Raw genomic sequence first — 17,339 nt, 5'->3', positions numbered from 1 at the left:
GAGAGATTGGAACGACTAGGCCTGAGGATAATGCATTTCATGTGGTCTACATGGACTTTAGCAAGGCTTTTGATAAGGCCCCTCATGGCAGACTGGTCAAGTAACAGCCCATGGGATCCAAGGCAAAGTGGCACGTTGGATCCAAAATTGGCTGAGAGGCAGGAAGCAGAGGGTGATGGTACAGGGATGTTTCTGTGACTGGAAGTCTGTTTCCAGTGGGGTTCCACAGGGCTCGGTGCTGGGGCCCTTGCTGTTTGTGGTGTACATAAAATGATTTAGACTTAAATGTAGGGGGGAAGACACGAAAATTGGTAGGGTGGTAGTGTGGAGGATAGCCATAAACTGCAGGAGGATAACAATGAACTGGTCAGGTGGGCAGCGCAGTGGCAAATGGAATTCAACCAGGAAAAGTGTGAGGTAATGTACTTGGGGAGGATTAACAAGGCAAGAGATTACACTATGAATGGTAGGACCCTGGAAAGTACTGAAGATCAGAGGGACCTTGGTGTGCATATCAATCGATCCCTGAAGGTAGCAGGGCAGGTAGATAAGGTGGTTAAGGCGGCATATGGGATACTTGCCTTTATTCACTGAGGTATAGAATACAAGAGCAGAGGTGTTATGCTGGGACTGTATAAAATGTTGGTTATGCCACAACAGGAGTACTGTGTGCAGTTCTGGCCACCACATTATAGGAAGGATATGATTGCACTGGAGAGGGTGCAGAGGAGATTTACCAGGATGCTACAACAGAAACAAAAAATGCTGGAACAACTCAGCAGGTCTGATAGCATCTGTGGAGAGAAAGACAGAGTTAATGTTTCAAGTCCGTATGATCTTTCAGAGCTCTGAAGAGTCATACGGACTCAAAACGTTAACTCTGTCTTTCTCTCCACAGATGCTGTCAGACCTGAGTTTTTCCAGCATTTTTTGTTTTTGTTTCAGATTTCCAGCATCCGCAGTACTTTGCCTTTACCAGGATGCTGCATGGGCTGGAGGGTCTGAGCTATGAGGAAAGATTGAATAGGCTGGGGTTGTTTTCCTTGGAGCAGTGAAGGTTGAGAGGTTGAGCCTGATAGAGGTGTATAAGATTATAAGGGACATTGATAGGGTGGATTGGAAGGCATTTTAACCATTAGTAGAGGGGTCAATAACCAGGGGGCATAAGTTTAAGGTAAGAGGTAGAAGGCTAAGAGGGGAGTTGAGGAGAAATTTTTTCACCCAGAGGGTGGTGGGAGTCTGGAACTCACTGCCTGAAAGGGTGGCTGAGTCAGAAACTCTCGTAACACTTAAGAAGTATTTAGATATTCACTTGCGTTGCCATAGCCTCCAGGGCTATGGCCAAGCACTGGAAAACGGGATTAGTGTAGTCAGATCTTTGTTGACTGGTGCAGACACGATGGGCCAAATGGCCTCCTTCTGTGCTGTAAACGTCTATGAGTCTATGAGCGTATTCACTAGAGTTTAGAAGAATGAGAGGGGATCTCATTGAAACGTACAAAATTCTGACAGGGATGGACAGATCGGATGCAGGGATGATGTTTCCTCTGATGGGGGGGTGGGGAGTCCAGAACAAGGGGACAGTCTCAGGGTACAGGGTAGGCCATTCATGACTGAGATGAGGAGAAAGTTCTTCACTCAGAGGGTGGTGAACCTGTGGAATTTTCTACCACAGAAGGTTGTTGAGGCCAAGTCATTGAATATATTTAAGAAGGAAATAGATAGATTTCTAGACTTAAGGCGTCAAGGGGTTTGGGAGAGAGCAGGAGTACGGCGTTGAGATAGAGGATCAGCCATGGTCATATTGAATGACGGAGCAAGCTCGAAGGGCCAAACAACCTATTCCTGCTTTCTATGTTTCTATCCCCCTAGACATCAGATTCATAGTCTCATGAATAGGTAGGAACAGTAAATAATATGGATCAATCACATGGCACTCAAGATTTACAGCATCCACAGTATTTTGCTTACGTGTCAATGTCTGAGGTCTTCCACTTTGGATCCAAAGATAAATCAGAATATTCTTTTCATGATGAGAGACTAGAAACTGAGAGGAGTGAAGATTTTTGGGTGCCCAGATGCAGAATGCATTAAAAGCTTCTGCAAAGCAGCTTTCAAAAAAATGAATAAAATGCTGTCCTTCATCCCAAAGTTAGAGTTCCAAACTTGGAACTCTTTCTCCACATCCCCTGCGATTGTTGGGGGGGGGAAACTAAAATGTTCAATACTGTGATTCACTGATTTTGGTTTAATCCATATCTCTTGATACCTAATCTAAGGCAAGTAAATAGAATGAGGTACAGATTAGCCAAATGAATGGTAGAAGTTTAATGACCTCCTCCTGTTCCTATTTCTCTGTCAGTTCACAGGTCAGGAATTTTGCTTCCAATGTTCCCCCTTCTCTCACCTTCACCTTCCATCTCTGACACTTCCCCTCCTCAACTTGTTTGTCTCCATTTCTGAAGATCAGATGTCTACTAATATTCAATACAAGCCCACCAACTCCCGCAGCTACCTCGACTGCACTTCCTCACACCATGCCTCACCGAGGACTCCATTCCATTCTCCCAGTTTCACTGTCTCTATCGCATCTGTTCTGATGATGCAACCTTCCACAACAGCACTTCTCACATATTCCTTTTTCCTCAACCTAAGATTCACCCCCACTATAGTTGGCAGGACCCTCAACCGTATTCGACTTCTTTCTCACATTTCTGCTCTCACCCCTTCCCCTCCCTCGCAGAACCATGATAAGATTTTTTATCCCAAGGGGTCATGGATGCTCTATCATTTAATATATTTAAGACTGGGATAGACAGATTTTTGGTTTCTCAGGGAATTGAGGAATACAAGGAGTGGGTGGCAAAGTGGATCCCAAGATCAGCCATGATCGTGTTGAATGGTGGAGCAAGCGCAACATGCTATATGGTCTACTCCTGCTCGCAATATTTCTGTTCTTGTGTCAGCTTATTGCCTTTGCTAAAATGCAAGGCCTGGATTTTATTGTTTTCAGCCTCCTACAAACTTGTCTCTAAGGTTGATTTCTAAGTCTGTGCCACACCCGCAGAAACATGTGCATTTCTTTAAATCAAGAACATAATTTGCAACAGTTTCACTTGGAATGAAATTTTTAGTACAATCTCATTCTTAATCATGCCATAATATGGTCTAGAATGGCATTAATTTCACCATACCACAGAAGATCTGGGTGTGGGGGAGGAGGTGGGGGGGTGAGGAGTACGGTATGCAGGGGTGGTACCCCACAAGATCCACTGGGGGAAAGGGGTTTGGTACCCCAGAATGTGTGTGGAAGGGGAGGGGGTGGGGTATACAAGAGGGTAACCCCAGAATCAGTGCCAGGGGGTGGGGGGGGTGGGGAGAGCAGGGGGCTGCACGAATGGTGCCCCAGGAAATACACCTTCCCTTCACCCCCACTCCCAGTGTAAGAGAAGGTGATGCCAGAAGAGGCGCTGGTGGGAAGGGGGGACCCCAGAAGATGCACTGGGAGACTCCTACCCTACCCACCGGAAGGGACTGCACAGGAATTGCCTCATAAGTTCACACTTCCAATGGGCAATTTCCCTGCACTGGTAAGCACCAATTTAAAATTGGACACTTCGGATGGTTCAGTCTGTCTAACCAGGCGAGGTGAGAGTGACATCATGGCACATTTGACCGAGTGTGGTATCAAGGAGCCCTAGCAAAACTGGAGTCAATGGGGATAAGGGTTGAACCTCTCCGCTGGTTAGAGTCATACCCAACAAAAAGGAAGATGGTTGTGGTTGTTGGAGGTCAATCATCTCAGCTCCAGGATATCACTGCAGGAGTTCCTCAGGGTAGTGTCCTCGGCCCAACCATCTTCAGCTGTTTCATCAATGACCTTCCTTCCATCATAAGGTCAGAAGTGGGGATGTTCGCTGATGATTGCACAATGTTCAGTCAGTAAAACCATTCAAGACTCCTCAGATACTGACGCAATCCATGTCTATGTCTTGGGCTGACAAGTGGCAAGTAACATTTGTACCACACAAGTGCCATGCAATGACCATCTCCAAAAGAGAGAATCTTAGCAATGCCCCTTGACATTCAGTGGCATTACCGTCGCTGAATCCCCCACTATCATTGATTGTTACCATTGACCAGAAACTGAATTGGACTAGACTGTGTCAAGAAGGCAACTCACCACCACCTTCTCAAGGGCAATTAGGGATGGGAAATAAATGCTCGCCAGTGACACCCACATCCCATGAATGATTTTTTAAAAATGTATAAAATAACGTGTTTTGGATAAAGGGGAATCGGTGAATGTACTGTGCTTAAATTTTCAGAAGGCATTTGATAAAATGCCACATCAAAAGGTTATTGCAGAAAATAAAAGCTCATGGTGTAGGGGGTACCATACGAACATAGACAGAAGATTGGCTAGCTAGCAGGAAACAGTAGGTATAAATGAGTTATTTTCTGGTTGGCAAGATGTAACGAGTGGTATGCCACCGAAATCAGTGCTGGGGCCTCAGCTATTTACAATTTAATTAAATGACTTGGATGAAGGGACCAAAGGTACAATTGCTAAATTTGCTGAGGACACAAAAAGATAGGTAGGAAAATAAGATTGAAGAGGGCATAAGGAAACTGCAAAGGAATATAGATAGGTTAAGCGAATGGGCAAAGATATGGCAAGTGAGTGTAATCCGGGAAAATGTGAAATTGTCCATTTTGGAAAGAAGAATAAAAAGGAAGCATATTATCTAAATGGTGAGAGATTGCAGAGCTCTGAGATGCAGAGGGATCTGGGTGTCCTAGTACACGAATCGCAAAAGATTAGTATGCAGGCACAGTAAGTATTTAGGAAAGCTAATAGAATGTTATACTTTATTGTGAGGGGAATTGAATACATAAGTAGAGAGGCTATGTTTTAGTTATACAGGGCATTGGTGAGACCACATCTGGAGTCTCCTTGATCTCCTTGTTTAAAGGAAGGATGTAAATGCATTGGAAACAGCTCAGTGAAGGTTTACTCGACTAATACCTGGAATAGGCAGGTTGTCTTATGTGGAAAGGCTGGACGGGCTAGGCTTGTATCCACTGGAGTTTAGAAGAGTAAGAGGCAACTTGATTGAACATACGAATTAGGAGCAGGATTAGGCCACTCAGCCCCTCAAGGCTGCTCTGCCATTCAATAAGATTATGGCTGATCTGAATGTAACCTCAACCCCACATTCCTGCCTACCCCCGAAAACCTATCACCCCCTTGTTAATCAAGAATCTATCTAGCTCTGCCTGACAAATATTCAAAGATTCTCTTCCTCAATAGGTAGTGGAAGCAGAGTTCCAAAGACTCTCAACCCACAGAGAAAAAACTTCTCCTCACCTCTGTCTTAAATGAGCAACCCCTTATTTTTAAACCCCTAGGTCTAGATTCTCCCACAAAAAGAAACATCCTCTCCACATGCACCCTGTCAAGACCCCTCAGGATCTTGTATGTTTCAATCAAGTCGCCTCTTACTCTTCTCAATTCCAGTGGATAACATACAAGATCCTAAGGGGTCTTGACAGGGTGGATGTAGAAAGATGTTTCCTCTTGTGGGAGAATCTAGAACTAGGGGTCACTGTTTAAAAATAAGGAACTGCCCATTTAAGACAGAGATGAGGAGAATTTATTTCTCTGAGGATTGTGAACCCTTGGAACTCTCTTCCTCAAAAGACAGTAGACACAGAGTATTTGAATATTTTTAAGGCAGAAGTAGATTAATTCTTGATAAGCAAGGGGGTGAAAGGTTTTTGGAGATAGATGGGAACGTGGAGTTGAGGTTACAAACAGATCAGCTGTGATCTTATTGAATGGTGGAACAGGTTTGAGGGGCTGAGTGGCCTACCCCTGCTCCTAATTCATATGTAAAAGCATCAAGTCAGTTCCTTTCTTTATGTTATTGATGCAGTAGCAGACAACGTTCTCCTGAGGCAGGGTGTAGAGGAGTCCACCACGGACTTTGAGACCATCCTCAAAGCCTTTGACGCCTATTTTAGCCCAAAGCGAAATTTGGTATTAGAATGAGCACGTTTTAATCAGAGATCACAGTGACCTGGGGAATCAGTTGAATTATTTCTTACTGGCCTATACCACCTAGCTAGTTCTTGCAGATACGGGGCACTGAAGGATGAGCTAATTTGTGGTCGCATAGTCATGGGCATCTGAGGTGAAAAATCCAACTTTCTGCAGACCAAAGGTGACCATGCTTTAGGTCAAGCTGTCCAGTATGCGAGGTAGACCGAGTTTAGAGAATTTAATTGGGCTATAATTCAGCATGACTCTGAGGCTTCACATGACTCCATTGACTAGGTGGCCCATGGGCAGCGGCCCCACCCATACAAAAGCCTGCCAAAGCAGGCAAAGGGATGCAAGCTTCCTCACCAGTTGCCATTATGAGATGTAGCATGAAAAACCAACGTAGACACCAGGACTGCCCAGCAGGGGCACGGAATGCTCCCAGTGTGCCAAAAATGAATAGTTCAAGCGTTTCTGCAAATCCAACAACTTTAATCGAAGTAGAAGACAAGAAAATATTTAGGAAACACACTCCATTCAAGAAACTGGAAATCAAGATAAAGGCAAAAATATAGAGTTCCATGGGAAAGTGGATAGTCTTCGTCCAGACTACTGGTCAGTTACAGTGCAGGTTCAAGGCTTTAATATCACTTATAAAATTGATACAGGAGCTGCTGTTAAACTAGCAGATGATGTCAACTGGCTTCAGCCAATGACCCTTCATCCATCAGACAAATTACAAGGTCCAGGAGGCACAGACCTTCCAATTAAAGCCAGGATTATTGCTCCTCTCCACTACAAGGGGTGAAAGATCATTGATTTTCTCTATGTTCTCCACAATCAATGCACATCCTTATTGAGTGGCGATGTTGACATGCTTCTAGGAATGAGAAAAACCTGCCATTGCCCAGCATTTGAATGACTCACTGTCTTTCAATCTTCAATCTTTTATTTAGAACTAGTAGAACTTCAGCCTTCAACTGCTGCGTAAGTTTGCACAATCAGCAGCAAATTCCCTTCTTTCACAGACACTACCCACTAGATCCTGGGTGGAGATAGAAGTTATGAATATCTCCGTTCTTTGTGAATTAAGGCCAGAGATGGCAGATACTGAAAGCACTGTAGCAGATGGTGACCATCTGCATGAAGACCTGCGGGGCCAGAATTTGCTCTTTCCAGAAAAACATTGATGAGGAAGAAACCCTTGCAGCACTGAGTGATCTGTTGGAGGATGGGGTCAAACCCTTGCAGCACTGAGTGATCTGTTGGAGGATGGGGTCAAACCCATGCAGCACTGAGTGATCTGTTGGAGGAAGGGGTCAAACCCTTGCAGCACTGAGTGATCTGTTGGAGGATGGGGTCAAACCCATGCAGCACTGAGTGATCTGTTGGAGGAAGGGGTCAAACCCTTGCAGCACTGAATGATCTGTTGGAGGAAGGGGTCAAACCCTTGCAGCACTGAGTGATCTGTTGGAGGAAGAGGTCAAACCCTTGCAGCACTGAGTGATCTGTTGGAGGAAGGGGTCTGAGAGGTTGATTTGTCTTTCCAGTTGACAGACATACCATATGAAGCCTCTGGAGTCAGCTGTGTGTCTGGTGGCTGAGCAGCATTTAGATCTTTGTAACACTGAACCCACCAATTCATTGCCTAGTCTGTCTCTTGTTGTCCATGAAGAGTTTTCCAGAGCGAATACCTTGGCTGAGCCCATGTCAGAGTTCATAGAGAAACATACTGCCAAACAGCTAGTAGCTTCTAGGGGTAAAAGTTAAATGACACCCATACTTCAGTTCCAGCTGAAAGTCTTCTTCCCTTTAAAGCTGTAGGTCACCACAGAAGCTGCAGCACTTCTGAAACTACACAATCCCCTACAGCAATTTTGTCTGAGTTAATATTCTACAGAAAATGAATCCACGCCTAGAGTCCACAGGATAAGAAGGACCATCTCAGAAGACCTGGGATAAAGGGGTTGTCTAATGAGGAAAGGTCAAGTCGGTTGAACCTACGCTCTTTGGGATTCAGAAGAACGAGGGGTGATCTTATTGAAACACAAGATTCTAAGGGGGCTTGATAGGGTAGATGTCGAGAGGATGTTGCCCCGCATGGAGAAAGAGAGAGCTGGGGATCACAGTTTAAAAATGAGGGGGGCTCCCAGTTAAGACTGAGATGAGGAGAAATTTTTTCTCTCAGAAGGTCATTAGTCTTTGGAATTCTCTTCCAGAGAGCAGTGGAGGGTGGGTCATTGAATATATTCAATGTTGAGTTAGACAGATTCTTGATGAACAAGAGAATCAAGGGTTATGGGGGACAGGCAGGAAAGTGGAGTTAAGGCCTGAATCAGATCTGCCATGATCTTACTGAATGGTGGAGCAGGCTCGAGGGGCCAAATGGCCTCCTCCTACTCCTATTTCTTATATTCTTCGGTAAACAGCAGAGGTAGATTCAAGTTTAAAGGTGGGGAAATTTGGAAGGGCTGCTTCATTATCTTGTAATTAAGGAGAAAATCTGAATAACATGCCCAGAAGCAGGACACTTTTATACAATCAAGATCCATTCAGTGGTTATGGAAACATTCAATAAAACCAAATTTACTTTGATCTTTTTAGGTTTTGGTACCTTGAGCCAAAAGCTACCTCAAGCCCCATCTGCTTACTCAGTATCTGTTGATGAGCCACAAATGCGGCAAAAAATGGCAACGCCTTAGCTGCATACATTGATTTAAGTAAAAACGCCTTGTGCACACAATACAGATACATGTACTTTACAGACGCATATTAGCTTAGACATCTCCCACCATTCAGTAACAAAGTAAGCAGCCATAACAATATGTATATTAAAAACATTACTGCTCTTCGTTTTACCAAATGCACAAACAGATTAAGGCTTGCAAACATGCACAGTATCGAGATCACATGATCAAAGATGATGTCTGTTCTCAGTGTTTCTTTACTAATCATAAATTCAATTAGCTGCATCTGGATTCCCAATTCTCATGTGGCTAATGACCGACAGAATGAACAACACTGCTACAGTGTTGTTTAGATCACCAGATAATACTAAAAGTCCATGTAAATTTTGAGAACATGGCCAGGGCCACAGCCCAACTGTAGCAAAGGGGACACAGAGCATGATGCTCTGCCCACAGCAGGGTGCAAAATGGAAAATGTTGACTTTCCTATCATATCTCACATCACACAGACTCCATACATTTTATGATCTTTCAGACAAGTACTGGCAAAAAAGCCACAACAAAGCCATATTTGTCAGCTCTGGGCTCCAACCCTTCTTTGGAATGCAATTGTGTATTATTTGAGTTGGCAGCTATTGCCTCTGGTGGTCGAGAGTTTCACAATTTAACTGAAGAAGTGTTTCCTAACTTCTCTCTGTGGCCTGGTTCTGTTAAGATTACATATCCTTGTACAAGACCATGCACAGCAGAAAAAAGTTTATCTTTATCTATCCTATCAATTCTTTGCAAATGCTAAAAACGTCTTCCCATTAGAGTTTCTAACTGCAAATAATTGTATTCCTGGAGGTTTCGTCACATGACTTGCCCCCACATTCTACCTTCCTATGTCAACTGGAAAGCAAAACGACTCATTACCCTATTGGATGATGCTTGACCGTCAGCCAAACAGAATTCTTCCCCATTTTCAATATTTTTATAAAGGCAAAATACTGCAGATGCTGGAAATCTGAAACAAAAACAAAAAATGCTCAGCAGGTCTGACGGCACCTGTGGAGAAAAGGACAGAGTTAACGTTTCGAGTCCGTATGACTCTTCTTCAGAGCTCTGAAGAGTCATACGGACTCGAAACATTAACTCTGTCTTTCTCTCCACAGATGCCGTCAGATCTGCTCAATTGTTCCAGCATTTTATGTTTTTGTTTCAATATTTTTATGTTTGATAAAGAGAAATGTTCAAAGAAACTGCCAAAAGAAAAAAAATATTTTTTAATGTCCCAATGATTTTTTGCTAGGGTTGCACACAGCGGTGTCCTGGAAACTCATCTTCAATTCCTGAAGACTCCAGACCAGTCCTGGAGGATTGGCAACCTTCTTGCCCATCCCATTCAACTAACCCCTACTGTCAAAAAAGGCAAGAACTTCCTGCTAATCACAAACATCAGGATAAGGGCATCTGGCAGACAGAGATGGATGATGTACTAATACTCTCTAGAGTCAGGAAACTGCCAAGTGCTATGCATTCCTTTCTGTAGGTCCATCTTCCCTGCAGCCTACTACCTGACCTCAGGATGGTTACAGTCCTGTCTCCACCAGATTCCAGGTACCACCACAACCAGGCAGCCATGGAGAACTCTTGAACTGCTGCTCTCTGTGATATATACCTTCAATGACAAACCTGAACTTGCCAATGCAAACTGCACCCAAACATAACATATAATAAAAGCAAAATATTTCAGATGCTGGACATCTGAAATAAAAACAGAAAATGCTGGAAAAACTCAGGAGGTCTGGCAGCATCTGTGGAGTGAGAAACAGAGTTAACATTTTGAGTCCGTATGACTCTTCTTCAGAGCACATTTTTATATATAACGGATAAATTGTACAGGACACGCAATGTAACCGTTTGCAAGTATGTTATAGGAATACTCAGTCCAATCAAGGGAGCACTACACCCAACTTCCTGTCGTTGTTACAGCCATGCACCGCACCACAGCCGAAATGGAGCAAGTATGGTCTCCAATCCATTCTTGTCACAGGAAGGAGTTGCAAAACTGCTGGACAGTAAGATTGGAGGCTAAGGTCATATTCCAATTGCTGTCCTGTGATAACCAGATTCAAGCAGCTGCAGCAAAGGCGAACAAAAAAAACTGAAAACACAGGAACACAAAAAATAGGAGTAGATCATTTGGCCCATCCAGTCTGCTCCACCATTCAATACCATCATAGCTCATCTTGGTTTCAACTCCATTTTCCGACATGTTCCCCATATCCCTTAATTCCCAAAGACGAAAAATCTGAAGGTTTCAATGAGATTGCCTTTCAGTCTTCGAAATTCCACAGGATATAAGCCCAATTTATTTAGCCTCTCATCACAGGAGAACCCTCAACCCAGGGGCCAATTGAGTGAACCTTCACTGTACCACCTCCGATACTAAATTAAAACGCTGGCATTTCATTCTTTGTACCTCATTATCTGTATTGCTACAGCCTTTTAAAGGTATGCACAATGAAATCAATGTTAAAATTAGCAGTCAGCCAGCAAGAACAGATGAACAGACTGTCATATGATTAAAGCTGCTTGCCTTAAGAGTATTAACTTCATATTGATGGAAACGTCAGGTACATTTTCACCATGAGTGAAATTTGGACCCAGAAGAGCAAGATGGCAAGCCTGTTCACAGCAGAGTTCGTTGACCTAATTAATATTGAGACGACAAAAACAGTCAGTGGTTAAGCAGACTGCTGAGAACTGGCAAGGCTTACACACCAACTCGCACCAAGATCATGTAGGCCCCTCACGTAATCTCAACTGATCCTACACCAGCAATTTATAAATTATTACATCAGCAGAAGACTGGCAGCACAACCCGTTAGCAATCAGTAGCAGCAGATCCAACAACGTCAAATAATGGCGTTTGTAATCACCAGCTGCATGTCAGTTTTGTTCCACATTACCACATCCATGTGCATCTCCTTACAACCAACCATCCAGCCAGTACTTCCACGAGGCAACACATAGTGAAGATTTTAGCACAGAATCTGATTACTTTGCCAGCTGCAAATACAACTCTTCAGCTGTCAATTCTTGACAGTGATATAAAACGTGCTGTTTGTAGGTCATATCATAAATGATGTGCTCAGTAGGTATTGAAATTGTGCATTGGAATCTGGAGGGAAAAGGACAGGGAGTTTGGCGGGGGGGAAGAGAAGGAGGACGGGGGCGGGGGTGGGAAAGAGAGGAGGACGGTGGGGGGGGAAAGAGAGGAGGACAGGGGGGGGAAGAAAGAGAGGAGGACGGGGGGGGGGGGGAAGAGAGGAGGACGGGGGGGGGGGGAAAGAGAGGAGGACGGGGGGGGGGGAAAGAGAGGAGGACGGGGGGGGGGGAAAGAGAGGAGGACGGGGGGGGGGGGGAAGAGAGGAGGACGGGGGGGGGGGGGGAAGAGAGGAGGACGGGGGGGGGGAAAGAGAGGAGGACGGGGGGGGGGAAAGAGAGGAGGACGGGGGGGGGGAAAGAGAGGAGGACGGGGGGGGGGGAAAGAGAGGAGGACGGGGGGGGGGGGGGAAGAGAGGAGGACGGGGGGGGGGGGGGAAGAGAGGAGGACGGGGGGGGGGGGGAAAGAGAGGAGGACGGTGGGGGGGGAAAGAGAGGAGGACGGTGGGGGGGGAAAGAGAGGAGGACGGTGGGGGGGGAAAGAGAGGAGGACGGTGGGGGGGGAAAGAGAGGAGGACGGTGGGGGGGGAAAGAGAGGAGGACGGTGGGGGGGGAAAGAGAGGAGGACGGTGGGGGGGGAAAGAGAGGAGGACGGTGGGGGGGGAAAGAGAGGAGGACGGTGGGGGGGGAAAGAGAGGAGGACGGTGGGGGGGGAAGAGAGGAGGACGGTGGGGGGGAAAGAGAGGAGGACGGGGGGGGGAAGAGAGGAGGACGGGGGGGGGGAAGAGAGGAGGACGGGGGGGGGGAAGAGAGGAGGACGGGGGGGGGGAAGAGAGGAGGACGGGGGGGGAAAGAGAGGAGGATGGGGGGGGGGGAAAGAGAGGAGGACGGGGGGGGGGGGAAAGAGAGGAGGACGGGGGGGGGAAAGAGAGGAGGACGGGGGGGGGAAAGAGAGGAGGACGGGGGGGGGGAAGAGAGGAGGACGGGGGGGGGGAAGAGAGGAGGACGGGGGGGGGGGGAAGAGAGGAGGACGGGGGGGGGGGAAGAGAGGAGGACGGGGGGGGGGAAAGAGAGGAGGACGGGGGGGGAAAGAGAGGAGGACGGGGGGGGGAAAGAGAGGAGGACGGGGGGGGGAAAGAGAGGAGGACGGGGGGGGGAAAGAGAGGAGGACGGGGGGGGGAAAGAGAGGAGGACGGGGGGGGAAAGAGAGGAGGACGGGGGGGAAAGAGAGGAGGACGGGGGGGGAAAGAGAGGAGGACGGGGGGGGAAAGAGAGGAGGACGGGGGGGAAAGAGAGGAGGACGGGGGGGGAAAGAGAGGAGGACGGGGGGGGAAAGAGAGGAGGACGGGGGGGGAAAGAGAGGAGGACGGGGGGGGAAAGAGAGGAGGACGGGGGGGGAAAGAGAGGAGGACGGGGGGGGAAAGAGAGGAGGACGGGGGGGGAAAGAGAGGAGGACGGGGGGGGAAAGAGAGGAGGACGGGGGGGGAAAGAGAGGAGGACGGGGGGGAAAAGAGAGGAGGACAGGGGGGGAAAGAGAGGAGGACGGGGGGGGAAAAGAGAGGAGGACGGGGGGGGAAAGAGAGGAGGACGGGAGGAGTGGGGGGGTGTGGGAGAGGGTGGGGGCTGTGGGGAGAGGGGGGGCGGGGCTGTGGAGTGGGCGGTGGGTGTGGGGGATGGGGAGGGGGGGGCTGTGGAGTGGGGGGTGGGTGTGGGGGATGGGGAGGGGGGGTGGGTGTGGGGAGTGGGGGGGCTGTGGAGTGGGGGGTGGGTGTGGGGAGTGGGGGGGGCTGTGGAGTGGGGGGTGGGTGTGGGGAGGGGGAGTGTGGAGGGAGGGGGGGTGTCGGGGTGTGGAGAGTGGGGACGGGCTGTGGAGAGGGGGAGTGAGGTGGGGGATGGGGAGGGGGGGTGGCTGTGGGGGGTGTGTGTGGGGTGTGGGGAGGGTGTGGGGAGTGGGAGTGGGGGGGGGCTGTGGGGAGTGGGGAGTGGGAGTGGGGGGGCTGTGGGGGGTGGGAGTGAGGTGGGGAGTGGGAGTGGGGGGGGCTGTGGGGGGTGGTAGTGGGTGTGGGGAGTGGGAGTGGGGGGGGCTGTGGGGGGTGTGTGTGGGGTGTGGGGAGGGTGTGGGGAGTGGGAGTGGGGGGGGGCTGTGGGGAGTGGGGAGTGGGAGTGGGGGGGGCTGTGGGGAGTGGGAGTGGGGGGGGGGAGTGGGGGGGGCTGTGGGGGGTGTGTGTGGGGTGTGGGGAGGGTGTGGGGAGTGGGAGTGGGGGGGGGCTGTGGGGAGTGGGGAGTGGGAGTGGGGGGGGCTGTGGGGAGTGGGAGTGGGGGGGGGGGAGTGGGGGGGGCTGTGGGGAGTGGGAGTGGGGGGGGGGAGTGGGGGGGGCTGTGGGGAGTGGGAGTGGGGGGGGCTGTGGGGAGTGGGAGTGGGGGGGGCTGTGGGGAGTGGGAGTGGGGGGGGGAGTGGGGGGGCTGTGGGGAGTGGGAGTGGGGGGGGGAGTGGGGGGGGCTGTGGGGAGTGGGGGGGGGGGACCCGCGCAAGACGGCTTCAGGTCGGACAGGTGAAGAAGTTGAAGTGAAACCTGGTCCAGAAATGGCTCCGGTTCAAGAGCCGCCCGATCCCGGAAACTCCGGCTCCACAAGCGGGAGTCAGAGCGGATTCCCACAGGAGCGGGTCCCGCGGGGGGGGAGCCCGGCTCCGGGGAGCGGCTGCCCGGCCCGGCCCGGCCCAAGGTCACTCACCCATCGGCGGACCGAGCTCCGAAATCCGCTCCAGTCCATGGCCAGCCCCGGCTCCGCTCCCGCTCCGCTCCCGCTCCGCTCCCGGCCCCGCTCCCGCTCCCGCTGCGCTCGGCTCCGACCCGCGGCGCTAATCCGCCGCCACACGGCGCATGTCCCGGCTCCGGCTCCGGATCTCCCCGGGAGCTGAAGCCCCGCACCTCCCGAGTCAGAGCGGGACTGAGTGACAGTGAAACCCCCCCCGGGCCGCTTGGAACCGAATATAAAGGGAGGCGGGGCGGGGCCTCCGCCCCTTTAATATTAATGTCTAATAGCGGCGCTGCCCTGTTGCTCTTTGCAGCCGCAGGGAAGCTGCTGTCTCAGACATTGCGCCGGGTTTGACTGTCTGGATACAGGTTTACAACACACGCACATCATTCCACCCAGTGTGTCCATGCTGGGCTTGGCACACCGACCTTCTCTCACCCTGCCCACTGTATTGCTCCATTCTTGTCTCCCTCATGCCTTTCTTTCGCTTGCCCGTTTCCCTGTTGAGTTTTCAGGGGCTGGTTTGCACAGTTACCTGCTCCAGTGGGAGGTGGGAAGAGCCCCTGCAGCCTGAGAATCAGGGCAGCAGCCCAGGTCCTTCACCCAGCACAGGGTCCAGACCATGGCAGTGTCAGAATCCTCAACTGAAGTCAAACCTGACTTACTGTTAGCAAAATATAAAGAGGGAGGGGACGATGGGATCCATTGAGAGATAAAAACAGCTGAAAATATTTTTTTAAGTATTTTAATTTCAAAAATAATTAAAATCTGCAATGTCTTGCTCTTCCATGTGCTTCTGTGAAATGTGTCAGAGGAAGCGCAGCTCCTGGAGAAACAGGGGAACTCAGCAGCTTCCCAGTTTCTGTACTTCACCGCGCATATGCAATGGCCACAAGTTGCTGTCTGGTTTACACTTAAATAATGTTGGGCGTTGATAGCCTCACCCTTATTCCTCCCACAAAATCTAGGTTTACTTTAAACCAGATGATAATATACTAAATAAAAATACCTGGAAAAACTCAGCAGGTCAGACAGCATCTGCGGAGAGGAGCACAGTTAACGTTTCGAGTCCATATGACTCTTCATCAGAACTAAGTAAAAATAGAAGAGAGGTGAAATATAAGCTGGTTTAAGAGGGGTAAAAGGTGAAACGTTAACTGTGTTCCTCTCCGCAGATGCTGCCAGACCTGCTGAGTTTTTTCCAAGTATTTTTATTTTTGTTTTGGTTTTCCAGCATCCGCAGTTTTTTGCTTTTATCTTTTATATTGATAATATACTACATGATGTATTGTTCTGCTGCTAAAAAAGACAGCAAGGTACTGTGCAAACAAGTATTGTATGAACCTATACAATGAAATACAAACTGCTAGTGACAACAGCAAACTTTGCGCTATGTATGATGGTATCAAAAGAAAACCAGGTCCCACGATCACCAAAGTTGCATCTTTGAAATCCACAGGTTGGGGAGTGACTGACAGGCAAAAGCAAATGGCCCACTGATAGAGCAAAATGCTGAGCTATGCATATAGGTTAGATGGATATCTCCCTGCCTGTGCTTGATGGTCTGCAGCTACCTGTCATGAATGAAGCTCGAAAAGGTCACTGACTCCCTAGCAGCAAGGAAAACATATGGAAAAGACAAGCTGAGCTACTCAAGTATGGAAAGACCCACCTGCTGCCATATCGCAAAGACTTCCACCCCTTTGCTGGAGAGAAGGCTCTGTCCCACAGAATATGCATAATGCAAACATCATCATATTACAAGAACAAAGGCAGTCGGATGTAACAACTACTGGGGCATCCCACTCCTCAGCAACACTGGGAAAACCTCTGCCAGAGTCACTCAAGTAAGGTAATAAGGCTCCATCAACTAGCCAATACCTGGAGGCACAATGTGGCTTTAGAGTAGGCAGATCTATGGTAGGCATGATCTTCTCCTTACATCACTTCAAGAGAAGTGCACAGAGCAGCAAACACCACTCTACCTTGCTTTTGTGCAACCCGCAAAAGCATTTGACTCTATGAGCAGGATGGGCCACTATCTGATTCTGCAGGAAATCGGCTTTGAACATTGCTGAAAAGAGATATAAGTTGCCAAGCTTTTCGTCTTGCACTCATCAGGCCAAACATGAGAATGCCAAATTTCAAAAGATCACTACAATTTGTAGATTCATATGGATTTATACAAGAGAAGAGGGTGTTGATTGGTTGGCAAGTCAACTCTGATTGACTGAGGTGTTGCCTCAGAGAAAGCAACGAGGCACTATAGGCTCCCCAAGCTCCCTGGTAATTCAAAAAAGGTACAAGGCTTGAACATATTCCTTTAGTTTGCAGAGAACTGAGCCCTGTACAAGAGTGTATGTCGCTTCTAGCAAGCTAGATGAGCTTTGTTACAAGCTTGACTGATTATCTTAAATTGGCTGTTAGTGTAGCTATTAGCACACTCAGGATTGTTTAGCAAGTGCTACTCAGTAACCAAATCACAACTAACAGTAGAAGTTTAGTTTTGGTTTTTGCAAGCACTGGCTGGTTGAGTACAGTCTGTACTCTGTCTATTACGAACAACCAAAGGAACATGCTGTGTGATTCAATCAGCCAATCGCTGGGATGTATGGCTTACATACCTAGCATTGCACTGGCACTGAAATTCATACACAATATTGCTCAATTATGTGGTAGGTGCAATTTTTCGACTTTTT

General features: G+C 48.6%; 1 protein-coding gene across 1 annotated transcript in view; it reads right to left on the bottom strand.

The window, feature by feature from the left end:
• The window catches only part of atp11a (ATPase phospholipid transporting 11A), a 236,397-nt gene extending 221,603 nt beyond the window's left edge, over positions 1-14,794 (bottom strand). The window contains exon 1 of the mRNA XM_078546099.1: positions 14,617-14,794. Coding sequence (XP_078402225.1) covers positions 14,617-14,655 — 39 coding nt within the window. The 5' untranslated portion in view covers positions 14,656-14,794. The remainder of the gene's footprint in view (positions 1-14,616) is intronic.
• Positions 14,795-17,339: the final 2,545 nt, after the last annotated feature.

The sequence above is a fragment of the Cetorhinus maximus genome, chromosome 7 (assembly GCF_964194155.1).
Source record: "Cetorhinus maximus chromosome 7, sCetMax3.hap1.1, whole genome shotgun sequence".
NCBI lineage: Eukaryota > Metazoa > Chordata > Chondrichthyes > Lamniformes > Cetorhinidae > Cetorhinus > Cetorhinus maximus.
The sequence above is the reverse complement of the archived record's forward strand: the minus strand, read 5'-3'. Positions and strand labels throughout refer to the sequence as shown.